General features: G+C 35.1%; 2 protein-coding genes across 2 annotated transcripts in view; one reads left to right on the top strand and one right to left on the bottom strand.

The window, feature by feature from the left end:
- Nucleotides 1-24,206, top strand: part of LOC129053902 (protein FRG1B-like) — a 255,490-nt gene that overhangs the window by 45,029 nt on the left and 186,255 nt on the right. The window lies entirely within an intron of this gene.
- LOC129057177 (putative uncharacterized protein encoded by LINC00269) lies at nucleotides 16,167-24,198 on the bottom strand. The gene is made up of 5 exons (XM_054547088.2): nucleotides 24,089-24,198; nucleotides 21,706-21,810; nucleotides 20,864-20,902; nucleotides 18,432-18,523; nucleotides 16,167-17,837 (listed from the first exon to the last, which is right to left on the bottom strand). Exons 2-5 carry the CDS (start codon nucleotides 21,712-21,714, stop codon nucleotides 17,537-17,539), a joined length of 441 nt encoding a protein of 146 aa, XP_054403063.2. The 5' UTR covers nucleotides 21,715-21,810; nucleotides 24,089-24,198; the 3' UTR covers nucleotides 16,167-17,536.

Below are 24,206 nucleotides of genomic sequence, written 5' to 3'. Positions count from 1 at the left end.
GCTGTTCTGCAGCCTCCTCTTTTGATACCCAGGCAAACAGGGTCTGGAGTGGACCTCCAGCAAACTCCAACAGACCTGCAGCTGAGGGACCTGACTGTTAGAAGGAAAACTAACAAACAGAAAGGAATAGCAGCAGCATAAACAAAAAGGACTTCCACATCAAAACCTCATCTGTAGGTTACCAACATCAAAGACCAAAGGTAGATAAAACCACAAAGATGGGAAGAAACCAGAGCAGAAAAGCAGAAAATCCTAAAAACCAGAGCACTTCTTTTCCTCCAAAGGATTGCAGCTCCTCACCAGCAACGGAACAAAGCTGGAGGGAGAATGACTTTGACGAGTTGACAGAAGGAGGCTTCAGAAGGCTGGTAATAACAAACTTCTCCGAGCTATAGGAGCATGTTTGAACACATCGCAAGGAAGCTAAAAACCTTAAAAAAAGGTCAGACAATGGCTAACTAGAATAAGCAGTGTAGAGAATACCTTAAATGACCTTATGGAGCTGATAACCATGGCACAAGAATTGTGTGACACATGCACAATCTTCAATAGCTGATTCAATCCAGTGGAAGAAAGGATATCAGTGATTGAAGATCAAATTAATAAAATAAAGTGAGAGGAAAAGTTTAGAGTAAAAAGAGTGAAAAGAAACGAACAAAATCTCCAGGAAAAATGGGACTATGTGAAAACACCAAATCTAAGTTTGCTTGGTGTACCTAAATGTGACAGAGAGAATGGAACCAAGTTGGAAAGCGCTCCTTAGGATATTATTCAGGAGAATTTTCCCAATGTAGCAAGGCAGGCCAACCTTCAAATTCAGGAAATACAGAGAACACCACAAAGATACTTGGATAAGAGCAACCCCAAGATATTAATTGTTAAATTCACCATGGTTGAAATGAAGGAAAAAATGTTAATGGCAGCCAGAGAGAAAGGTCGGGTTTCCCACAAGTGGAAACCCATCAGACTAACAGCAGATCTCACAGCAGAAACCCTAGAAGCCAGAACAGAGTGGGGACCAATATTCAACATTCTTAAGGAAAAGAATTTTCAGCCCAGAATTTCATATCCAGCTAAACTAAGCTTCATAAGTGAAGGAGAAATAAAATCCTTTACAGACAAGCAAGTTCTGAGAGATTTTGACATCACCTGGCCTGCCTTAAAAGAGCTCCTGAAGCAAGCACTAAGCATGGAAAGGAACTACTGGTACCAGCCACTGCAAAAAAAAAAAATGCCAAATTGTAAAGACCATCGATACTATGAAGAAGCTGCATCAATTAACGGGAAAAACAGTGAGTTAACATAACAATGACAGGATCAAATTCACACATAACATTATTGACCTGAAATGTAAATGGTCTAAATGCCTCAATAAAAAGACATAGACTGTCAAATTGGATAAAGAGTCAAGACCCATCAGAGTGCTGTATTCAGGAGACCAATCTCACATGCAGAGACACACATAGGCTCAAAATAAAGGGATGGAGGAAGATCGACCAAGCAAATGGAAAGCAAAACAAATTAAAAATTAAAAAAATCAGAGATTGCAATCCTAGTCTCTGATAAAACAGAATTTAAACCAACAAAGATCAAAAGACGTAAAGAAGGCCATCACATAATGGTAAAAGGATCAATTCATCAAGAAGAGCTAACTACCCTAAATATATATGCACCCAGTATAGGAGCACCCAGATTCATAAAGTAAGTCCTCAAATACCTACAAACAGACTTAGACCCCCACACAATAATAATGGGAGACTTTAACACTCCACTGTCAATATTAGATAGATCAATAAGACAGAAGGATAACAAGGATATCCAGGACTTGAACTCAGCTCTGCAACAAGCTGACCTAGTAGAAATCTACAGAACTCTCCACCCCATATCAACAGAATAAACATTCTTCTCAGCACCACATCGCACTTATTCTAAAATTGGTCACATAATTGGAAGTAAGCACTCCTCATCAAATGTAAAAGAATAGATGTCACAACAAATTGTCTCTCAGATCACAGTGCAATCAAATTAGAACTTAGAATTAAGAAACTCACTCAAAACGGCACAAATACATGGAAACAGAACAACCTGCTCCTGAACGGCTACTGGGGAAATAAGGAAATGAAGGCAAAAATAAAGATGTTCCTTGAAACCAGTGAGAACAAAGAGAAAAACACCAGAATGTCTGGGACACATCTAAAGCAGTGTGTAGAGGGAAATTTATAGTACTAAATGCCCACAAGATAAAGGAGGAAAGATCTAAAATAAACAGCCCCACATCACAATAAAAAGAACTAGAGAAACAAGAGCAAACACATTCAAAAGTAAGCAAAAGGCAAGAAAGATCAGAGCAGAACTAAAGGAGATAGAGACACAAAAAACCCTTAAAAAATTCAATGAATTTAGGAGCTGATTTTTTGAAACTATCAACAAAATTGATAGACCACTAGCAAGACTAATAAAGAGGAAAAAAGACAAGAATCAAATAGACACAATAAAAAAAGATAAATGGTATATCATCACTGATCCCACAGAAATACAAAATACCATCAGAGAATACTATAAACTCCTCTTCACAAATAAACTAGAAAATCTAGAAGAAATGGATAAATTCCTGGACACATACACCCTCCCAAGATTAAACCAGGAAGAAGTTGAATCTCTGAATAGACCAATAACAGGCTCTGAAATTGAGGCAATAATTAATAGCATACCAACAAAAAAATATCCAGGACCAGATGGATTCACAGCTGAATCCTACCAGAGGTATAAAAAGGAGCTGGAACCATACCATTCCTTCTGAAACTATTCCAATCATTAGAAAAATAGGAAATCCTCCCTAATTCATTTTATGGGACCAGTATCATCCTGATACCAAACCCTGGCAGAGACAAAACAAAAAAAAGAGAATTTTAGACCAATATCCTTGATGAATATCAATGTGAAAATCCTCAATAAAATACTGGCAAATGGAATCCAGCAACACATCAAAAAGCTTATGCACCATGATCAAGTAGTCTTCATCCCTGGAATGCAAAGCTGGTGCAACATACACAAATTAATAAATTTAATCCATCACACAAACAGAATCAATGACAAAAACCACGTGACTATCTCCATAGATATATAAAAGGCCTTGGACAAAATTCAACAGTCTTTCCTGCTAAATACTCTCAAGAAACTACATATTGATGAAATGTATCTCAAAATAATAAGAGCTATTTATGACAAACCCACAGCCAATATCATACTAAATCAGTAAAACTGGAACCATTCTCTTTCAAAAATGACACAAGACAAGAATGATTTCTCTCATCTCTCCTATTCAAAATAGTGTTGCAAATTCTGGCCAGGGCAATCAGGCAAGAGAAAGAAACAGAGGTATTCAATTAGGAAGTCAAATTATCTCGTTTGCAGATGACTTGATTGTATATTTAGAAAACTTCATTTTCTCAGCCCAAAATCTCCTTAAGCTGATAAGCGACTTTAGCAAAGTCTCAAGATAAGAAATCAATATGCAAAAATCACGAGCATTTCTATACACCAATAACAGACAAACAGAGAGGCAAATCATGAGTCAACTCCCATTCACAATTGCTACAAAGAGAATAAAATACCTTGGAATATATCTTACAAGGGATGTGAAGGACCTCTTCAAGGAAAACTACAAATCACTGCTCAATGAAATAAAAGAGGACACAAACAAACGGAAGAACATTCCATGCTCATGGATAGAAAGAATCAATATTGTGAAAATGGTCATACTGCCCTAGGTAATTTACAGATTCAATGCCATCCCCATCAAGCTACCAATGACTTTCTTCACAGAATTGGAAAATACTACTTTAAAGTTCATATGGAACCAAAAAAGAGCCCATATCGCCAAGACAATCTAAGCAAAAAGAACAAAGCCGGAGGCATCATACTACCTGACTTCAATCTATATTTCAAGGCTACAGTAACCAAATAGCATGGTACTGATATCAAAACAGATCTATAGACCAATGGAATAGAACAGAGGCCTCAGAAATAACACCACACATCTACAACCATCTGATCTTTGACAAATCTGACAAAAACAAGCAATGGAGAAAGGATTCCCTATTTAATAAATGGTGCTGAGAAAACTGGCTAGCCATATGTAGAAAGCTGAAACTGGATTCTTTCCTTACACCTAATACACAAATTAATTCAACAGGGATTAAAGACTTAAATGTTAGGCCTAAAACCATAAAAACCCTAGAAGAAATTCTAGGTTACACCATTCAGGATATAGGCATGGGCAAAGATTTCATGACTAAAACACCAAAAGCAATGGCAACAAAAGCCAGAATAGACAAATCAGATCTAATTAAACTAAAGCGCTTCTGCCCAGCAAGAGAAACTACCAACAGCCTGAACAGACAACCTACAGAATGGGAGAAATTTGTTGGCAATCTATCCATCTGACAAAAGGCTAATATCCAGAATCTTCAAAAAAACTTAAACAAATTTACAAGAAAAAAAACACCATCAAAAAGTGGGCAAAGGATATGGACAGACAATTCTCAAAAGAAGACATCTACGCAGCCAACAGACACATGAGAAAATGCTCATCATCATTGGTCATCAGAGAAATGCAAATCAAAACCACAATGATATACAATCTCATGCCAGTTATAATGGCGATTATTTGAAAGTCAGGAAACAACAGATGCTGGAGAGGATGTGGAAAAATAGGAAGGCTTTTACACTGTTGGTGGGATTTTAAATTAGTTCCACCATTGTGGAAGACAGTGTGGCCATTCCTCCAGGATCTAGAACTAAAAATACCATCTGACCCAGCGATCTCATCACTGGTATATACCCAAAGGATTATAAATCATGCCACTATAAAGATATGCACACGTATGTTTATTGCAGCACTATTCACAATAGCAAAGACTTGGAACCAACCCAAATGTCCATCAATGATAGAACTGATTAAGAAAATTCAGCAAGTATCTACCATGGAATAGTACACAGCCATAAAAACGGATGAGTTTTTGTCCTTTGCGGGGACTTGGATGAAGCCGGAAACCAACATTTTCAGCAAACGATCACAAGGACAGATAACCAAACACCACATTTTCTCACTCATAGATGGGAATTTACCAATGAGAACACTTGGACACAAGGCAGGTAACATCACACAACGGGGCCTGTCAGGGGCTGGAAGGGCTAGAGGAGAGATAGCAGTAGGAGAAATATCTAATGTAAATGATAAGTTGATGGGTGCAGCAAAACAACATGGCACATGTAAACCTATGTAACAAACCCGCACGTTGTCCACATGTACCCTAGAACTTAAAGTATAATAAAAAAATAAAAAACAATTAGATTGATTTACATGTGTTGAACAATACTTACATTGGAGAGATAACTCCTTCTTCGTCACGGTGTATAATCCTTGCAATATGTTATTGAATTTGGTGTTCTAATATTCTGAGGAGAATTTTTACATCAATAGTCAAAAGGAAAATTGATTTGTAGTTGTATTTTTTTTTCCTTAGTGTCTTTGTGGGGTTCGGTGTTGTGTTAATGCTGGGCTCATAAAATAAGTTGGAAATTGTTTTCTCTTTTTCATTTTTCTGAAGTAGTTTAAGAAGGGTTGGCGTTAACCCTTCTTTAACATTTTGAAAAAAATAATTTAATGAAGTGATCCGTGTCTGGGCTTTTTGAGGGGAGGTTGTTGTTACTACTTATATGCCTATTCAGATCTTTTTATGGTTTATTTTTAGTATAATCTATATTTCTAGACATTTGTCTATATCTCTTAGCTTATCACATTTTTTAGTGTATACTTGGAATTAAACTTTTATAATCTCTTCTTTTCCTACATTTTTGGCATCAGTAGTAATAGCTCCTCTTTTATTTCTGAATTTAATTATTTGAGATAACTTCTTTTTCTTTTAATCTAACTGTTTGTCAGTTTTCTTAATCTTTTCAATAAAACCAAACTTTAATTGATTTTTCTATGGCTTTAATTGTTATTTATTTATAACTGCTGAAATTTTTATTCTTTACTTATGTTTGGTTACATTTACTGGTTGATTTAGATAGATTTTTTTAATGTACACATTTACTACTACAATTGAATACAAGCTTTAGATGCATTCAATAATTTTGTTATGCTTTGTCTCCAGTTATGTTGAAATTTTCTCTGTGATTTCTTCTTTAACCCATAATGTTGTTTAGGAGCATGTTACTTGATTTTTATGTATTTGCAAATTTTTAAATTTTTCTTCTGGTATTCACTTCTAGTTCCATTCCATGTTAGTTGTAAATGATATTTTGTATGATTTTAATTTTCTTGAATTGATTTTTTTGTGGTCCGATTTGTGATATAGTCTCAAGAATGTTCCATGTGCGCAGCAGAAGCATGTTCATTCTGTTGTTGAGAAGACCCTTTCTAAAATTCTGCTGGATTTGGTTGAATAACTCCCTGCTCAATCCTCTGTCTTCATTTGGTCTGCCAGGTTGTCCTCTCCGTTATTAAAATCTCCTATCATTTTGGTGGTGGTCTCTATTCCTCCCTTTGTTTTTATTTATAATTTTGTTTTTTACACAGACGAAGTGTTGCTATCTTGTCCAGGTTAGTCTCAACTCCTGGGCTCAAGCCATCCTCCTGCCTCAGCCCCCGCCAAGAGGAAGGGATTACAAGCATGCGTGATCCACTGTACTCAGGCTATTTCTCCTTTTAATTCTGTAATTATTTGTGTTATGTGTATGGAATAGTTGCTGATACATGTGCACATTTTAATTATGATGTCTTCTTGGAGATTTATTTTTATTATATAATGTCCTTGTTTGTCTTTATGACAGTTTTTGCTTAAAGTCTAATCATCTAATGTAAGTGTGATCAACATTTTTATACTTTGGTTGCTATTTAGGATGATTTGGTACCATATAGAATATAATTTTCCATCCCTGCATTTTCAATCCATGTTTATGCTTAAATAAACAGAATTTATTTGATTTTATATTTTTAGTTTTATAAACAGTTTATAAACAGAATTTATTTGATTTTATATTTTTATTTTTTCAGTGACCTTGTGTCTGTTATTGGAGAATTTAACATTGTTACCTATAAGGTTATTATTTGCAGTTAAGGAGTTACTATCGCCATTTTGTTAATTGTATTGTGTTTCTTTTGTAGTTCTTTTATTTATTTATTTTATTTCTTGCTGTCTTCCTTTTTGTCTAATTAATTTTTGTACTAATATGATTTTATTTATTTTTCTTTTGTATACATTCTACATGTATTATCTTTGTGATTACTATACATATTACATGAAACGTCTCAAAGTTATAACAATCTAGTTTAATCTGATGTTATCTCCATTAGCATATAAAAACTCCAGTCTTTCACATGACTGTCTTTCCCAACACACACGTTGTTCTTGATGTCACAAATTAGGCCTTTTTATATGATGTATTCTTTAACATACATATAAAATATTTTTGTGTATTTTGTGTCAAATTCCATAAGGGAATTAAAATTACTTACCAACATCACAATAATACAGGATGCCATATTTCTCTATATATTTGCTTTACAGTACAGTTTTATATTATTGTATGGCTTTTTGGTACTCTCATTTTTTAATTTCAAAGGACTTTCTGGTATTTCTTGAAGAACAATCCTAGTGGTCATAAACTGCTTCGGCTTCAGTTTATCTGAAAAAATCTTAATTTCACTTTCATGTTTCAATGAGAGTTTTCCCATATATAATGTTCTTTGTTGGTAATATTTCTCTTTTTTTTTTGAACTTGAATATGTCATCCCACAATCTGAACTGTAAAATATCTTTAAATACATTTGTTGATAGTATTAGCAGGCATAAATTGTATGTGTTTAATCTTTTTTCTCTTGAAATTTTTGAAGTTTTTTCTATGAGATATTTAACAGTTTTATATTGTGTCTCACTTTGGTTTTCTTTAAATTTATGCTGGTCAAAGTCCACTAAAGTTCTTGAGTGTGTTTGTCCTTTTTTCAAATTTGAGCAGTTTTTGTCCGTTAATTTTGTTTATTTATTTATTTTGAGATGGATTCTCTGTCTGTTGCCCAGACTAGAGTTCAGTGGTGTGTTCTCAGCTCATTGCAACCTCTGCCACCTGGGCTAGAGTGATTCTCTTGCCTCAGCCTCACAAGTAGCTGGGACCAAAAGTGAGTGCTACCTGGCTTGGCTAATTTTTGTATTTTTGTATTTTTTTAGTAGAGATGGGGTTTCACTATATTGCCAGGTGGATTTGAACTCTTGACCTCTAGTGATCCACCTGCCTTGGCCTCCCAAACTGCTGGGATTACAGGTATGAGATACCGTGCATGGCATGTCTTTTTTTTTTTTTTAATAACACACTTGGGACCTGTTATTTATTTCTTCTTGCCTATTTTTCCCTTTTGAAACAGCAATGTGTGTCCTTTGCCTTTCCCACCTTTGTATTTCAAAAACACATAACATGTTAGATTTCATAGATCCACAGCTAAAGAAAAATCTTGCATTAGAATGAATTATACCTTGACTTTCACCCATATGAGGTTTGGGCAAGACTTTGAGGTTAGATTTTAAAGTTGATTCTGGAGTGAGTTTAGAATTATAGAGTCTAGTAGATGGAATGATTGTATTTTGTGTGGAATTAAAAATGAATTGGGGACATGAGGCATGGTTTTCATGTTTTTGTTTCCCTTAAAATTTTATGTTGAAAATTAATCCCCAAAGCAGCAGTATTGGGAGGTGTGGTCTTTCGGGATGTGTTTAGGTCAGGAGTGCTCTATCCTCATAAATAGATTACTGCTCTTATTAAAAAGTTTGATGAAGAAAGTTTGATCAATTACACATTACAACTTTTCTCCACCTCATATTAATTCGTAGAGTGAAAAAAAAATGACCCATGGATTGTCTACCTATCTCCAGTCATTCACTTTTTATAAAACTTAACCTAACACTGTAACAAGTGTGCAGATACAAATGTTCATATGTCATTGTCCATGATCTTGTGTAATTTAACAGAAGATATAAAAATAAACTTAAAAATTCCGGGAAACATGGCACTTATAACTGTTCAGGAAATGTGAAGATAATAAAAGCACTAAAGGAGGGGGCCTCAGTGGCATCATTGCATATCTGATGTTTATGGGAAGTGAAGGAAAGAGCAGGCTAGGAGGATGGTTCACATGGGATTGCTAGGGATGACTCAGGACTTTTTGATTGCGGTAACCATAATGGTCGGCACTGAGGAGAGTGGTGGTCTTGGTTGACATAATCACAGAGATTTTCTAAGAAGAGACTTTTTTGTTCTGTTTGTTTTTCCAGATATGCATTTACTTTTCTGATAAAGGACACATCTTCAAATAATAGTGCCATAAAAGTGCTTTTTATTCCATAGAATTGGAATCTCTGTCATGTTCCTTCCTGTCTTCTGGATTTTTGCCTGCTTTTTGGGTTGCAGGCCCAGGGCCTGTGACCAGAGCATCCATAACTAGGCCTTCATCTACATAGTGATGCTCCTACCATGACAAACTTGTTCTCTACAGACATAGATTGGCAAGATGTTCTCTAGAGTGGCCTCAAATAGAAGCCTACTGTCTATCTTAACATGACAATGAGCAGCTTCTTCCCATGCGCCACCTGCTGTTTGAGCATACTAAAAGCCATTGCCATTAATCCCAGAATGTACTGGTTGGTGAATTTCAAACTCACTCATTTTAGTTGTACACTATGTGTTGTCTTCCTCTCATGGATTCTCAACTTCTGTATTAGTAGTGACTGGCTCTACCCCACTAAAGCTAAACCAAATGAAACCTGGGCAAGAATTATTTTTCTTATTTACTCATTTACTACCAAATTTACTCTTTTATTTAATATAACACTTGGGATAATATTTTCTTTTATTCTTCCATAAATGTGCTTCATATGGATATATCACACATTGTGTATAGTTTGACACAGTGTTAATATAGTTTCGATCTATTTGGATGTTTGTACATTTATTTTATCTCAATATTTGTTCTCAGGAAGAGTATTTTTCTTCATAATCTAAAGTTTCAACAAATTCTAAATGCATTTTACTGAGGTAAATATACTCAGTTTACATTGCTTTTTTGTATTAAGGCACATTTTTCCTCAATCCTGAAAATAACTTTTGAAATATATGTAATTTTAAATTTACATGTCTTTCCCTCAGAACTTTGAAGACCATAATCAACTGGATTCTTGATCTTATTCACATGTTGAGAAATAGGTTTGTTTTCATTACTTTATAATTAATTTGAATTTTATCTTAGATGGCTTTATGTGATTTTCTCTATTTTGGTATTATGCTTTTAACTATTGTATTTCTTTTAATAGTTATGCCTTTAAGCTATTATAAGTAATTATTTTAATAATTACATATTTTTATTCTCTATTTGACATTCACTCCATTTTATTTATTTAAACTGGGACTTAAACTACATGACTTATTCTAGATTTTTATGTATTTCAATTTTTCATATTGTTTGTTTTAACCCTATTCAGACTTCTAAATATTCACTTCATCCTACATTCTAATTCATAATTCCTTTTTCCATTTATGCAATTTTTCTATTTATTCTATCCTTTACATTGAAAATTTTTTTATATCTAACATTTTTACCGAATTATTTTCATAATCTACTTTATTTTTTTCTTACTTTTAAACTTTTCCTCTACTATATTTAATCATTATAACTACTTATGTTATTTCTACACTATATATGCAGTTTGAGGATTTATTAAGAGCTAATTGTACAGCCGTGTTTGGATTAGTATATTGTTTCTGAATAACTTTGGTCTTGATGACTCTTACTTGGTATATTTTAAAAAGAATAGTAGATTTCTTTTTATTATAAATGACTGACCTCAAGTGATGGGGTCATTGAAGATTCTTGGTCGAGGTATTTTAATCCAGTGAAAAGATATGTGTAATGTGAACAATGTTCCCTTTGCAGACACCTGAAATGATAAAGTCAATGTATTTATCTAAATTGTCCTGATTAAAACACAGGGTGTACATATGAACCAGAAACTAATATGAGGATTGGTGTTAATTCCCAAATCAACCAAAGAGGAGAGATACCACCTCCATAACTACTCTAACCTATTTTTTCTAAACTTTTGAAAATGTAAGGATTCTACCTTTAGATAGCATAGTCAGATCCAAATACTCCTGCATCTATGCTGCTGTGACATTATATTCACCAATCAGACATGTTCAATTCTAACAACCTGTGCTTCCATTATTAGCAATTCCGAAAGGTAGCATCAACTTCTAGTCTAATTTTTATTCTATAGCTGTGCTTCTTTATTCTTTCCTGAAAAATTAATTGTGGAGGTATACGCCTTTGAAGTTTTTCTGCAGATATGGTTATTTGAGTTTGAAAAGATAAGATTATCTAAATTTTTTCCAGAAATTCTGATACCCTCATTATATCTTTGAAATCATTGGTTGTCACACTCCTGCTGACATGTGCATTTAGGAGAACTATATAAATGTCAGTGCTTTGCAGTCTCTGAGGGGTTGAAATAAACAACACCGGCCATCTTGGCCACGGAGGCTCGCTTGTAGCTTTTCATTCCCAGTCCAGGCATCTAGATTCAGGGGCACCTTGCTGAGGGACTTTTTGTCGAGGCCTTCTTCAGAAACTTTTGTTCTTATCCCTGTTTCTGGAGAAGAAATGGAGCTTTGATAATGAATTTTATACATTCTTATTAATACTCCATGCTTTTTACTCTTGCTCATATCATACATTCTCCTCTACGCACTCCTGCCCCCTTTTGTACAAAATTGCAGGCCTGTTTTTAATGAGGGGGCCACCTCGGCAGTGAGACAGTGCCATGTTTGTGCTGATCCATCTGACCCTTTCCTGGTGCTTTTCCATGAGGAAAAAATGGAACAATGAGGAATCGGTGCTTCATCTGAATTTGCCTGTTGCTTACCACAATCACAGAAACGAAGACAAAAAGGCTTAACTATTACTTTGATGTGGGCCACTTGCTTTAATTTCCAACTCTGAAATCAAGCAGTTTAGTTCTTCCCAGCTCAGCTCAACTCTTGAAATTTCAAGGAAGAAATTCTGTTTTTATTGGTCTAAATTTTGTGTCATTTATATAGAAAAAAAGGTAATAAAATTGCATCATATATTTAAAAATTGAATGCCTTCTGTTTGGCCATTTTACTGAAGAGAAAATTTGTGTAGCCTACTGGATTTACTCACGGTGAAGCTCCAAGTACTAATATTCAGAAAAATTAAGGAATCAAAATATAACTATTTCTCATAGCATTTCTTTTTTTATAAAGTTTCTATTTTATTGTTTGTAATTTAAAAACTTTGTAGAAAATAGTTTAAAATTTTCAAAGTTAATACAAATTTAGTTTTAGAATTTCTGTTTGCATAAGTGTTGTAAGTAGCTAATATTAATTAATTGTAATCATCCACTCTTATCTAAGCTATACATTAAAAAATGTGTTAATATTTGCTATTGCCTAAAATATAATACATATTTACATAATCTAAGTTACTAAAAATAATATAATTTTGCATAGTAACATACACACGGATAAATAATCAACATACACAGGTCTTTTTTAATTTTATTATTATTATACTTTAAGTTTTAGGGTACATGTTCACATTGTGCAGGATATTTACATATGTATACATGTGCCATTTAGCATTAGGTATATCTCCTAAAGCTAACCCTCCCCACTATCCCCACCCCACAGCAGGCCCCAGAGTGTGATGTTCCCCTTCCTGTGTCCATGTGTTCTCGTTGTTCAATTCCCACCTATAAGTGCGAATATACGGTGTTTGGTTTTTTGTTCTTGCGATAGTTTACTGAGAATGATGATTTCCAACTTCACCCATGTCCCTACAAAGGACATGAACTCATCACATAGTATTCCATGGTGTATATGTGTCACATTTTCTTAATCCAGTCTATCATTGTTGGACATTTGGCTTGGTTCCAAGTCTTTGCTATTGTGGATAGTGCCACAATAAACATACGTGTTCATGTGTCTTCATAGCAGCATGATTTATAGTCCTTTGGATATATACCCAGTAACGGGACAGCTGGGTCAAATGGTGTTTCTAGTTCTAGATCCCTGAGGAATCGCCACACTGACCTCCACAAGGGTTGAACTAGTTTACAGTCCCACCAAGAGTGTAAAAGTGTTCCTATTTCTCCACATCCTCTCCAGCACCTGTTGTTTCCTGACTTTTTAATGATTGCCACTCTAACTGGTGTGAGATGGTACCCCAGCTTACTTTTTATCAGGTTGGTGCAAGAGTAATTGTGGGTTTTGCCATTGAAAGTAATGGCAAAACCCGCAATTACTTTTTGCACCACCCTAATAATTTTTTGTGGAGACAGTGTCTTGCGCTATTGTCTAGGCTGGTTTACAACTCCTGGGCTCCAGTGACCCTCCTGCCTTGGCCTCTAAAATTCTGGAATTACAGATGGGAGCCACTGCACCAAGCTACTTTGTATAATTGTTAACATAAACATAAATACTTTGAGAAAGAGAAATGTCAAAATCATTGGAGGAAAATATATTGTAAAGTATACAATAGAAAAAATCAAACAAAATACAACAAATACAACAAAAAATTATCAAAATTTTCAGAGGAACAAAACAAAATCTAGTTTTACAATCTTCAGAATTCAATCCCATTATATCAAACATATAAAGAAACATATTCAAAGAAAAAGGCAATCAATAGCGACTGACCTCGAGATGACCCAGATGTTGGAATTAGTGTGGATTTTTAAAGTAGTTATTGTAATTCTTAGTAAAATCAAAACCCCAAAAACCCTTAAAATAAATGGATAGGAAATCACAGCAGGGTAGAAGAAACTACAATAATAACAAAGGCTCAAGTGGAAATTCTAGAAGTGAGAAAGTTTTCAAAATTAAAAATAATCAGTTGTGTTGAGGAGCAGCTTGGAGGTGGTAAAGGGTCAATGAACCTTAAAATACAATTGATTCAATCTGAAAAATGTGAGCAGTCATAGGTTGGGGTGAGGGAGCTTTTCCTTTGGTTAGTGCTTTTAGGTAATCTTGGTTTTGATAAGATTACTAGACTGATCCGTCAGGGGCTTGCTAAGCCAGAGTTTATCTTGGTTTCAGTAGTGCTTTAAACAAAACTCATATCCTTGCATACAAGATGGAAGAAGAGTGGACCAGATGACAATATTTAGATGCAGTCATTCTTAACTTCCGTTGCTCTCCCAGTGGTCTAGCTGGGGTTTGTAAAAAGTGGAATGGGAGGAATAGGGAAGGAGCCCCCACCTACCCTCTCCCATGGTCCACTTGTCTTCCTTCACTAGTGGATAAAGTCCACGGGAACAGGCAAGTTATTTTAAATCTGTATCTTCTGTTGTCAAGATCTGTAATTAGTTCTGCTCGCTGGACTGGGGACAGGAACCAAGGGAACATGAGGGTGAACGAGTTAACATGGAGTGCAGGAACACACTGTGCCTACATGCAGAATGTTTGTGACAGGAAAGCCAGTCAGCAGGCAGATGGTCTCAGATACCAAGCTAGTGTTGGGAAGGAAGATTCAGTCTCTTGAAGGCGGTGTTCCTCATTGTGTGGTTTGTATCACTTGCTTCAGAATGACCTGGAGTACTTGTTAAAATGCAAATTTTGAGCCTAATCCTAGACCTCCTAAGCCTGCATCTCTACAGATGGATCTCAGTAGTCGATATTGGAAACGTGCAGGTCCCTAGGAGATGCTTATGCATATATATTTGAACTGTTGTGTTTAAGGGTTAGGGAGCTGACAGAAGCAAGGAATAGACCAAGCCCTTGGGTGGGAAGGCTCCATAACCTTGGCACTGTTAGCATTCTGGGCGGAACAGGATTATGCCACATGCTTTGCAGCATCCCTAGCCTCTACCCTCTAACACCGTATTCCAGTTGTGAAAACCAAAAATGTCCCCTGGGAGGCAAAATAGTCACCAGTTGGGAACCGGAACCTCTGCTTTGTGGGATCAGAGTGGTTACTTTGTTCCCAATCCAAGGATCAGAACACACGATGAGAGAAAGTCCAGCTATTGGAACTGGAGTGCCAAGTTGAAGCTAGACCTACAACAAAAGCTCCAAAAGCTCCTTTATAGGGCTGATCCCATGCCTCAGCTACCTAGCTTGTACAGATGCCATGTAACTCTAGATTTGGTGACAGAAGGAATTTAAAGGCTAGAACTAGATAGGGTCTTTCAGGTTAGGCCAGCACACAACGTGGACTTTTGACATCATCCAGATGCTTGAACCAACCTCAGTCCTGAGGCAGAATTTCCCGTGGCATCTGATACACGGCCTGGATTTGGAGCTCTCACTGGGATTAGATGCCACGAGAATATTGTGTTTAGGAACTCTGAAAGAGACAGGCTTCAACAAAGCAGACCTAAGCAACACGTAGCATCTGAACTTCTTTATTAGCTTCCATTCCAGCCCACGAGGACAAAAGCATCACATACATATCCACTGTGGCAAACCTGTCCTCAGTAGGGATTTTCCCCAGTACTACTCTCGCCTCTGTCCTGAGCCCACTTGCTTCTTTGTATTGTTTCCACTTTCTGTCCCACTCCCTAATAGATGATTTTTCCTCTCTGACCAGCCCCGTAGTTCTGATATTTGGATTGTCTGTGATCTGAGTAGTACTTAGGAGGTAGAATCAAAGCCTTGTTGATTGGATTGGGAGTTTCTCACTTCCTATTAAAGGCATTGATTAAGCATCTATTGTATAAAGTAAAGTAAGGTTATGATCCAGTAAGAAAGATTCCACAAGTAGCGCAGGAAGAATTGGTTTCTAGTACACTTCATGCTTCAGGACAGGAAATCCAAAAAAAAATTCTGTGGTACGTTAAATGTGTACTGTAAGTTTCATTTCCATATGAAAAAACTGTAGTTAGCTAAAAAGTACATCCATGAAGAATCCTGATTAAACTTGCTTAATCCTGGTTAAACTAGCTACTAGCTAAACAACAATTTCACAATAACTCAAGAACTCTGTAAAAGCATTTCCTCTGAATATTTCATTCAGAAAAAAACACAAAAAGATAAGGCAGAAACAAAAGTCCCAGTCATTTGCAGTATCTGTCGGTTTCAATTTGGCTCTAATGTTAAAACAAAGAAAAATAGTAAAATTAATCTATGTAAAACATGTCATATATATTCAACTGCTAATAAATATAAAAAGCTCTAAAAATGTGTGCTCAATTTTGGTTACTGTGTTACCACAACACTTATATTAAAATATGTATACTTTTAAATTTGGTTTCTATAAAAAATGGATTCTAATCTTATAAAAGTTATTTCCTAATATTCAATAAATGTTGTCTAAGGGCTTTTTCAATCCAAATAGCAATTTTAATTATTCCAGAATTTAATGGTGCTCTAAATTTCCATTTAACAGGGTGAGAATGCTGTATTATTACAAGTGATAAAAGTTACAGGACATAGAGGTTATTCCGTTTTAGAGACCACATCCTGATTATATTTTTAACCTCTTCTTGATTTCTTACAACTACATACATATTCATTTGCTCAGCTGGAAAAAAATTCTTAACATTATTTACCAACTTTAGGTATGAACTCTACCAGCTAGTTTACAGGAAATATGTAATTAAACATTGCCTTTATCAAGTAATGTAAAAAAAGGGTAAGAGTAACTTTGGAACATATGACTTGAATGAGCGGCTGGTGATTATCAAAATCTGGCACTTAATTGATTTATACTTGTACACTCACAGCTAAACATCTCTGTTTTTCTACGTTGTAACTCTAGGACATTACTTGTCTACATAGGAAGAGTAATAAATATTAATAATGTGCTATGATAAACATCCTGCACTCTTCCAAATCTTACAAAAAAACTGCTTCAATTTCACTTGTTTAGCTTTTATTCTTAGTTTTTTAATTGATCTATGCTTATTTTAAGGAACCTGAACTACTCTAACAGAATCCACATAATTTTTATATTAGTCAAACTTCTTCTCTCTAACTCTGGTTGTAATAGTTATAAAAAGATAATGATAAATTTATGAAGTAGATACAGTCAAACCTGAATTTCTTAAAGTATATACTTAGAATTGGTTATAATTTTTAGATATTCTTTCTTGACAGTCTTTTCCCAAACTCATGATATCCTCTCTAGGTAATATTGCCACACTCATAAATTAGAAATAAAGACAAAAATGTGAAAACTACAGTAATTTAAGAGAATATAGGTTTTCTACATGCCATTTCTATTGGCTACTGAAAATAGTGGAAATAAGTAAATAAATAGCTACCTGTCCAGAAGCATCTCATGCAAAAATCCATCTTTCTGAGCCTTTTTAAGAATTTTACTGTCTTCTTTAATTATTTTAACTTTGTGGTCTTGGAAGCTCTGAAATTTCTTTCTCCAAAGAAAATGTCTTCATTGAAAAATACCTCAAACTCTGATTATACATATTTACTATTAAATTTATAAATACTGTTAATTTCTTTTTCACTTATTAAAAAGTCTAATTATAGGCCAGGCACAGTGGGTCACACCTGCAATCCCAGCACTTTGGGAGGCCAAGGCAGGCAGATCACTCGAGGTCAGGAGTTCGAGAACAGCCTGGCCAACATGGTGAAACCCCGTCTCCACTAAAAATACAAAAATTAGCCGAGCATAGTGGCGTGCGCCTGTAGTCCCAGCTACTCGGGAGGCTGAGAAAGGAGAATCACATGAACGTGGGAGGCGGAGGTTGCGATGAGCTGAGATCGTGGCACTGCACTCCAGTCTGGGGGACAGAGCGAGACTCCTTATTGAGGAAGAAAAAAAAAGTCTAACTGTATTTTTTTTAATAAGCTGGAGATTCTGAACAACAAAGATGACCTTCATGACCCCTCAAGAGCAGGGCCACTCATTGATTGGGTACCACAAGGCCCCACTTCTATTAGGGCATGCTGGCTGGAGTCCCCTGTGTCCTGGCCATAGCACAGACTTTGACAGGCATCACGCCCATTCTATGAATTAATAGAGAGATTGACTAACCCGAGTGACTAGCTTTGGGGGCTGATGGGAGGATTAGGAAAACTGAACCCTCAAGAAAAAAAAGCATTTAGCTCAGTGCTCTGTCCTAGAGGCTACATTGTGTTGCCTCTTCTTGTCCATCAGTTTTCATTTTTTCAGACAGGGTCTTGCTCTGTCACCCAGGCTGGAATGCAGTGGAGATCAGAGCTTACTGTAGCCTTGAACTCCTGGGCTCAAACAATCCTCCTGTCTCAGCCTCCTAAGTGGCTGGGCCTAGAGGCATGCACCACCATCCCCAGCTAATTAGGTAATTTATTTTGAAAGCACTTTGAGAAGCACTTCACTGTCAAATCTGTAGGTCTAAAAGGAAAAGCATACATACACATAATTGATTTCACATTGTTTTAAATTTCCTTTGTCTTCTTCTGGAATGTCATCTTTTTTCTTGGTTTCTCTTTCAGCGCAGGATCTAATCTAGATATGGGAAAAGAGAATCCAACGGGTTATATGTTTATCTTCCACCTTCCCCACTTTACATATCACATAAGAACATTCGAGATGATTTCTTATGCAGAAGAAAAAATTAACTGAGCAACAATATTCAGAAAAAGACTGGTTCTGGCTATGTGTTTTTACTCCATATATATAATCTATATGAGTAAGTGCTATCACATGCTTCCTCCTCAGCCCTTGTGTCAGAAACACTACAGACAAAATTATTTCAGAAACATTTTATACATCAGATCCTGCTAGGCAATAAAGCAATCATTAATTTAATTTTGTCCTCCAAGTGAATACACTAGGATCAAATTATCCCTAGTAGAGAAGTGTCATTTGATCAGATTGAAAGCTCAATAGCTATTTTACATTGCACAGGCTATTAACAAACTATTAAAACTTTTAACATTACACAACTTGTTTTTAATTAATTGGAACCCACCTCTTTTAGTAGCTTCTTATGTCCTCCTAAGTTGGATAGATGTTTACTATCACATGTCATAAGTTAATTAATCTGCATTCAACAATTAGGATCACCCACAGAACAGGGAATGGGCAATGGTAAGGATTCATGTCTTCTAAGGGATCTCTGTGGCCAGAGTCCAGTTTCAGAGCTGCTTAGAAAGTGATGACAAATAACATGTTTTTGCCAATGACATCTTTGTGACAGTTTTGATTTGAGGGGTCCCAGACCTCAAAACATTCCCTGCTAGGGCCTGTAACACAATGCTACCTTTAGTAAGAGGGATCTGTGTTCTGGTAGATAAGGCAAGGTCCTAAAGGTGAAGGGCTGACGGAGATTAATTAGGACAGCCTGCAATTAAATGGTATGAAAAGAGTCCTAAATAATCACTGTTCAGAGCTTCCAAGTACTTGAGTAACCAAAGAAACCCAGAAAACTTTGTATTTCATCTGAAAATTGCTTTAAATACTGAAAAATGCAATCTTTGTGTATCTTTGTGTCTTTGTATAAGTGCAAAGCACTGCACATATATTTGCAATTGTTGCCTTCAATAACACTTTTGTGATGATATCCAGATGAAAAAAATTTAAACATGATACAATAAAATATAAATAAATTAAATTAAATGCAAGTCACAAACCCACCTGCATTTCCTCAATGACCTGTTTCCTGAGAAGCAATGTGCTATAAAATACTGAGAGTGGCCTCTGGAGTCAGCTGAGCCTGGGTACACATCCTGTCTTACCACACCTTGAAATCACTGTGATTTCCATGAACTGACTGACAAAAACCACGAGGATGTAAGGAGGGTCAGAGGCTGTCTTCCTGTCTGTAAGGCTGAGCTCACATCCACCTGACAGGAGCATTATGGAAATTCAAGACTACAACGCATGTGCCAGATGCATGCAGTGAAAAAATATAGCATTTCACCTCTCTAACTGTAAGAAAATATCTGCATTTTTGATTGAAATTGTTTGAGCTTTAGATTTGAAATTATCTGAAATCAAGACTATTCTAAAAAGAAAATCAAACATATGACCGGAAATCTAACATGAAGCACGTACAGAGAATTGAGAGATGCTTTTAAATTACACTGGCAGTAAAGAAAAATGTAACATAAATTTTTATGCTCTAATTATAAGAATGAAGGGCATTTTAGAAAAGGCATTTGCCCCCTCTCTTAGATTCTTCCACTCTGGCCCCCACAATGCCAACAAATCTGGGTCAGACTGGATGCAACTTGTGATTCCCAACAGAGACAAACAAATCAAGGTTCACGATGCTCAGTATTGCGTTGGAATGACAAGACACAGAAAAACCATGTGTCAAGAAGTGGGGAGTTATTCTTTAGACACATCCTGGTATATGTTTATCATTAAAGATCAGTGGTTTTGTGAGTCTAAGAAATTAAGCCTTAAATGTTTTCATCAAATTCCAGTTAACTACCTGATTTATCTAGGTTATATTAACAGTATTATTTAGAATTTCACCTTGATATGAAGATGTCTGTTTAACTTTTACAATGATGTAAAACAAACAGTAGGATTAGGGAGGGCACAGGCCACTGGTGCAACGGATAACGTGTCTAACTACGGATGAGGGAATTTAGCCTGGAATAAGGAACTTTTATTTCCAGCTTAGTGAGGCACACACATTTTAAAAATAAAATAAAAATCATGTTTCATGTGATTCATGTTTCTCCTAATGCAAAGAAGACAGGTACTATTAATAAAAATATTTTTAAAATGTAAGGGCTAAGGCCCCAGAAGTTCTGCTATGATTTTTTGTTTCATAGAGTGATTATCATCACAGAAGCTCAAGCATTACATAAATACAAACGCGTATACCCCGACCTGGTAATTCTGCTTCTGGAAATTTATCTTCAGGTCCACCTGCACATCTACAAATTGATGCATCTTCAATGTTATGTACTGCAGCACTGTTTATAAGAGCAAAAGACTGGAAACAGCCTAAATTTCCATCTATAAAAGACTACATAAATTAAGGTACATCCCTAAAATGGAATATTATGTGGCTGTTAAAAAAGAGAGAGAAAAAGAAAAGCAAGAAAAAGAGAAAATTTTGTACATTCAAACTAATAATAGAAAACTCTCCAAGATACAATTTTAAGGAAAAAAAATCAGAAGTTGAGAAGACTATAGAGGAGGCTGCCTTTAGTGTAAAAATGTTGAAAATTATAAATGTATTCATATGTTTATAAAGAAATTTTAGGAGGCTATAAAAAAACAAAACAAACGGAAAGAGGAACAGGAGCTAGGACACAGGTGAGTAAGATGCATGGCAGGCATATGTCTTCATCTTCATATGCTTTTATTTAAAAATGTTGGATCACATGTACATGTTATCTATTTTAAAAATTAGATTTTAAAATACAAGCAAGAAAACAAGAAAATGAAAGCTTAAATAGAGCATGTGGAACTACCAGAAAAAAATACTAATCCATGGAGATAATGGCAAGGCAGCTCCTAGATGCACTGATTTCTCTACCACATTGCATAAACAAGCCATCAACTATGTGACTTATAATTAAAAATGAGTCTATTTGAAACAGCACATTAAAAAAAGCTATTAACTAAATCTTTAATGTGACAGTAAATGATGATTTAACATTTTAAAGAGATACAGTCACATCGCATGTGTGAATGCAGTCATCCGTATAAAATGTCATCATTACCTTGATCATTTCTTCTTCTCCTGCTGTTTTACTTTTTGCTTCTATGTCTCCTGCTTCATTGCATCTAATAAAGCAGCTATTTGAGGCCAATAAAGCCACTTTCCCCTAAGTGAAACAAAATAACAAAATAGCCATGAGGATACTTCTTGTAGAAGAAACATTAAGTGTTTAGACTGAATTAATTTTTCCTCCCTGATTTAAAAATCACAGAAAAGAACTTAAGAGAAGAACGTAAAAAATATAATACAAGAACATATAGAAAAGGAAACCAAAATCACCTTTCATTTTACTATTCAAAGATTACCACAATAAACATTTGTAGTGTATCTTCCTAGTAGGACTAAATTCTAATTAGATGAGGTAGGATTGCTTCCTTTCTAAAAGATCTACTGAAGATAAAACTGTTTAGTTCTGTTTGAAAAATTAACTTTAAAGACAAGAACATAATTATGAATGCATACTCTATTAAAATATTAGCATTTTAAGTAAAATTTATTTTCTTCGGAATTAGAAAACATGAAAAGGTATATACAATGCCTTTGGTGTTTTGAATTTAAGAATCAATGACTGAGGGACTTTTGTGTGTGAAAATAAATATTCATATACTGTTTTAGTTTTTTAATGTTTGATGTATTCACTGCTTTCTATTAAACAAAATTTTAAAAACTGATTTTCTTGTGTATCTAAATCTGGGTTATAAATATGGTTAGCTTAACTCCCATAACAAATAAAATGTTTATTTATAACTTGTATTTGATTGATTCTTTTGGAAAACTTGGAATGCCATAATATTTAGACAAAATATTTATAAATATAATGATTACAAAATATGTTAACTTTATATCACATCCAGTTAAAAACGTGCTGATAACATGGATTTAATATCTTAGTCAAGTCACAAGGGCTGGGTGGTCTCTCATCTGGAAGGCTCCTAGTGAGCCCTGGAACATGGCAGTTCACATCGCATGGTGTGGTCCAGGTGATTTAAACCTCTGCCAAAGATTATTCAGCTGAGTCCTTTTTGCAATAGAGTTTAAAGACCCTCTTTCATTTAAATTTAAATTTTTGAAACTTAGTGACATTCCTAAAAATAAAATGAAATGAACTTTCCTAAAGTGTTGTATTATTAGTACTATCTAAGTCATCACCCTGGCCTTATGAAATATTGGCATTTTCTACTGGTGTAACTTTTATTAGAAGTATCTCATCATAACTAGTAGGATCATCTCAAAGGGGTTGCAACACATTACAGGTAATGAAATCAATGTAGTGTTTCCTGAACGGTATTGGGTGGGTGGGGGGGAAAAGGAATACACACAGACACACAGAGGAAGGGGTAAAAGAGAATAAGAAATATCAAGGTGCATAACACATGGATAAGTAAGTATTGTTAAGTACAACTCTTGTTTCAGTTATACATATGTGTGTGCTGGGCTGCAATGTAAAAATGCATTTCTCAATGGATTAGGTCAAAACAATTTTCAAGTCACTGACTTAAGATTTTATCCTAGGGGATGAGGAACTTAGTCTAAGTGATTACCTCTTTCTGGTAGGATGTTTGTTTAATCTGTCATCTTAGAAAACACTGCTGACTTCCTATTTTCAGTTCATTATTGTATACTACTAAAGCTGCTACTCAAAGGCTGAGCTTACCTTCTATTTGCTTGTTCTGCATGGTGCCCACTGGTCCTTACTGTTTCTGATATAGTGATCTACTTTTTAAAGACAGTTTAGCACTCACATATTTTTGTTCAATCTTTACTTCTCACACAAACAGAAAAGGGAAATTATGTATTCTGTATCAACAAAGATTTAACAAAACATGCATATACTACAACTGTCTACTTACTAAAATGAAGAATTAGTATATTACCTTTTTTCTTCTTATATTAAAACTATCTTTTCGTAAACTATTTTAAGCTTATGAACTGAAAGTCTTTTAGAGATAATTTACTTCAATGAACTGTTATTATTTATATTTTATACACAAATTGTCACAACTTTGTCTTAGCTAGCTCCACAGTTCGCTTACAGTCTGTAATGTTTCTGAAAGCATCCATGATTTCTGCTACAAAGAAGATACCTAGGAACTATTCTGTTTTCCTACTCTGAGACCTAAAATTGACTGGTTCTTCAATGGAAATGAGATCCATATCTAGGCACTAAGGGTATACAGAAATAATTGTGGGCAAATGTACTAATGCTATTTTTGTTGCACTATATTATGAGATCTCTTTAAGGCTCTATGTTCTTACTGATTTATTCCAGTTTAATGTATTATACTATTGCATCCTACTTTTTCTTTTTAAATATATTATGATTGACTGTTACAGACTTTCTGTTAAACTGACAGGAAGTTTTTATAAACAATAACAGCACTTACATTTTGAAAGACTGGTTCCCCCTGTTCTCTTGGTTCAACTGCATCTGAACGCTCAACAACAAGTTCATCTGAATTTCTACCAAGATATTTTCCATAGCCAGATTTCAGGGCAATTCTA

Source organism: Pongo abelii, chromosome 17 (assembly GCF_028885655.2).
Source record: "Pongo abelii isolate AG06213 chromosome 17, NHGRI_mPonAbe1-v2.0_pri, whole genome shotgun sequence".
NCBI classification, from domain to species: domain Eukaryota; kingdom Metazoa; phylum Chordata; class Mammalia; order Primates; family Hominidae; genus Pongo; species Pongo abelii.
Note: the sequence above shows the minus strand (reverse complement) of the source record. Positions and strands in the feature narration are given on the sequence as shown.